Source organism: Bombina bombina, chromosome 2 (genome assembly GCF_027579735.1).
Source record: "Bombina bombina isolate aBomBom1 chromosome 2, aBomBom1.pri, whole genome shotgun sequence".
NCBI lineage: Eukaryota > Metazoa > Chordata > Amphibia > Anura > Bombinatoridae > Bombina > Bombina bombina.
The window spans coordinates 519,878,742-519,882,814 of NC_069500.1; the positions used below are offsets into that span (position 1 = coordinate 519,878,742).

Sequence of the window (4,073 nt, forward strand, 5' to 3'; positions counted from 1 at the left end):
AGCCCAGAAAGCTCTTAACTACTGTTTTTTTTCTGCGGCTGGAGTTTTGTCGTTAGATTTCTAACGCTCATTTCAGCCACGACTCTAAATACTGGCGTTAGAAAGATCCCATTGAAAAGATAGGATACGCAATTGACGTAAGGGGATCTGCAGTATGGAAAAGTCACGGCTGGAAAGTGAGCGTTAGACCCTTTAATGACTGGCTCCAAATACCAGAGGGCGGTAAAAACCAGCGTTAGGAGCCTCTAACGCTGGTTTTGACGGCTACCGCCCAACTCTAAATCTAGGCCTTGGTGTGTTGAAGAGTAGGTTAACAATCACCAGATAGCTCAAAACAGTGAATTGCTGTTCATGTACTTAAGTATGATCTTCAAATAAGGATACCAAGAGAAAGAAGCACTTTTGATAACAGAAGTCTATTGAAAAGCTGTATAAAATTGCATGCTCTATCAGAATCATGAATATTTAAAGGGACAGTCAACACCAGATTTTTTGTTGTTTAAAAAGAAAGATAATCCCTTTTTTACCCATTCCCTAGTTTTGGTTAATCAACACTGTTATAGAAATACACTTTTTACCTCTGTGATTACCTTTTATCTATGCCTCTGCAAACTGCCCTCTTATTTCAGTTCTTTTGACAGACATGCATTTTAGCCAATCAGTGCTGGCTCCAGGGTAACTTCATGTGCATGAGCTCAGTGTTATCTATATGAAACACATGAACTAATACCCTCTAGTGGTCAAAATGCATTCATATTAGAGGCAGTCTTTAATGTCTAAGAAATTAGTATATGAACCTCCTAGAATTAGCTTTCAACTAAGAATACAAAGTGAACAAAGCAAAATTGGTGATAAAAGTAAATTGGAAAGTTGTTTAAAATTACATTCCCTATTTTAATCATGAAAGTTTTTTTTGGACTTGACTGTCCCTTTAATTTTGACTTTACTATGCATTTAAGGATCCTTCTGTCTTATCTGTTGGACAACTGTTGTACTATTCAACCTCAGCTATTTGGATAAAATTAATAAGGGTAACAATATTTTTGTCTGGAGTGTATACAAAAATGAAAACTTCATCAATATAAAACAGTAGTATCTCAGGTCTAGCAAGTTTAGGGTCCATTTTAAGAATTTTATACAATGATATTAAATTAGCTGATTTTGTATTAAGACAACCAAAAGCATCTGTAAACAGTGAAAAAGTACCCATAAGTCTTTCAACAAAATATACAGTTTATTCAAAAATCAGTAAAAAAAAATATTTTGATGTTTCAGCTAACAATAGAACCATAAACCCCTAATGTAGATTAATATGACATTGTGATGTATTGTTTTACAGGTAACAACATTAAAATATTGGCTACATAAAAGAAATGTGTATGTATTATGTGTTTATGTTCATAATACAAATTACATTTTGTAAAAAATATGTTTTGCTATGTTGTATACTGTAATAACCAAAGGTTTTAAAGAAATGTAAAAAAAAAATGCATTCAGCATCAAATTTGCAGTACAGGGGTGGGGGGATCTAAAATTTTATTTTACATATACAAGTTTCATATCACATTGTCTATCAGCAGAGGGAGCTCTTATTACCAAACACAGGGACTTATATATATATTTCTATTCCTCTTCATGCAAATCAGGAACTTTTCTACTATGTAAAAGAGAAGATTAATGTTTTCTAAATCAGTCAGTGGTGCAGTATTCAGTGGAGAGTTTTACTCTTGTGTAACCATGAAGGTTTTATTTTCTTTGTTGCACTTGATTAATCTAATATTATGTAAGTTACAGGTATTTATTATCGAAGATTAATTATATTTTAGTTTTTTAATTGTATCCTTAACCTTCTTGTCCTAGGTTTATTGATAAATACTGATTTGTCTATTTCCCTTCTCAGGTGTCCTCTCACAAGATATAACACTAGACCAACCTGGATCTGCAGTTGTGAAGCCATCAGACACCTTGAAACTCACATGTAAAGTCTCAGTATCAGTTACCAGTGCATACTGGGCATGGATCAGACAGATCCCAGGGAAAACTCTGGAACATATTGGTTATATTGACAGCAGTGGGGGCACTGGTTATGCCCCCTCATTTAAGGGACGAGTCACTATAGGCAGAGACACAGGAAAGAATGAAGTTACCCTGCAGCTGCCTAACATGAAAACTGATGAATCTGGGAAATATTATTGTGCAAGATACACAGCATGAGAAGGAAATCTGCACTTGTGACAAAAACCCTACACAGGAAATGCAGGCAGAGAAAAAATGACTGTCAATATTTAATCCAAACAACACATTTTTAAAGCTTGCATTTTTTTATTCTATGATTAACGATATTGTTTATAAAGGTTTGACACTTTTATGAAAGTTAATCTAATTTCAGGTGCAATTTAACTATGAGGTCCGGAAGAGGCAGAGCTGCACACACGCTGTGCGTATCGGCTGTTCTGGCATGGGGACAGAGTTCAGCATCTTCATCGCTCCCGTCTGAAAAATCCAGCACTGCTTTTGGGGATAACTTAATCATACTCCCTCTGTGCCAAGGAGCCCTGCGAGTCACAAGGAAACTGGAATCCTACACAAGTCAATATGGACCCTTACCCGGAAGTTAGAGTGGAGGCCTGGCGTACACACACAAATAAAAACACAGCTGATCTACAGCAAGGAAAAGGCAAAAAAAGAGGGCTGAAGACTGGGAGCATGAAGAAAGGGTAAACTGCTTAAAAAAATACACATTTGATAACTGTTGTGAAGGAGGCCAGGATTGCTGCTACCCACTTTCCTATATAGGAGTAAACACACTCTGTAATCCCGCTACTCCAGAAAGAGGACTTGAGATATTTGTTTAAAAAGTTCAAAATTTATTCATCACAAAAGTTAAAAGTTTCACAACAGTCACAGGCCTGCAACAAGATGTTCAGGACTAAAAATAGCCAAACATGTTTCGGGCCAGATCTCAGCCCTTGTTCACTGGCATAGTTTGTGTCCACACCTACTAGTACTATTTAAAGGTAAGGAGTTAAGATAATTGCAGGCACCTGTATCTTATTAACCCCTTATGGGCAAAAAACTTAGTTCAAGCAAAAAACTTTATATTTAGAATATTTGAAAAACAATGCATACAAATATTTAAACTTCATTTTTGAAATACATCTTTTATCTACAATCAACTCAAATGTTTCCTTTGTCAAAATTATATCTACAAAGGAAGAATTTTATTAAAGATTCAATAAAATAAATCTACATCCATAATGGAGTTTAGACCAGAAGGGTGCTTGGTTTTTAAATTAAATATCCAAAACACTTCCCTCTGGTCCAAACGTCTCTCCCTGTCTCCCCCTCTTCTATGTCTTGGCACATGGTCTATGCCTTGTATAGTCAATAATGAATCGTCTGAATTGTGTTCCTGCCTAAAGTGTTTCGCTATTGGGGTAGTACAATCTGGATTTCCTATGTCCCTCAAATGTTGGAGGGCCCTGTCACGTAGGGCACGTTTCGTGCGCCCCACGTACTGTTTCTTACATCCCTGGCATGTCAAAAGGTATATGATATGTGTGGTGTTACAGGTAATTCTATAACGTATGTCAAATTCTTTTTCCGTTGTACTCGATTTAAATCTGTTCCCTTGTTCAATATGTGGACAGGTTTTACAGATTCTACCTTGACATTTGTAGCAACCTAGCCTTTTTGTGAGCCATGTCTGACCATTACTTGTAGGTAACATGGAGGGGGCCAAAATGCTCCCCAAGGTTTTCGCTTTTCGTGCTGAAAAAAGGCAACCATTAGCCACAATTTTTTTGAGTTTTACATCGCTTTCAAGGATGGGAAGACAATTCCGTACAATGTTACAGATCTTATTGTAATCTTTACTGTAATTAGTAATAAAGATTGGTTTAGTATATTCTTTCTGTTTACGTGTATTACTTTTATAAATTAGATCCTCCCTATTTAGGAGATCTACTCTTGCTTTGGTTTTGTTCAAAAGTTCTGTATTGTACCCTCTGGCTTTTAGACGCTGATTTGTACTTTCTGCATGTATCTGAAATTTAGAATCCGTAGTACAGTTA

General features: G+C 36.1%; 1 gene segment (V, D, J or C); it reads left to right on the forward strand.

Annotated features, from left to right (window-relative positions):
- The first annotated feature begins 1,707 nt into the window (after positions 1-1,707).
- LOC128647157 (immunoglobulin heavy variable 4-59-like) lies at positions 1,708-2,214 on the forward strand. The segment is given in 2 exon segments: positions 1,708-1,783; positions 1,901-2,214. Coding segments are annotated over 2 exon segments (360 nt in total).
- The last annotated feature ends 1,859 nt before the right edge of the window (positions 2,215-4,073 follow it).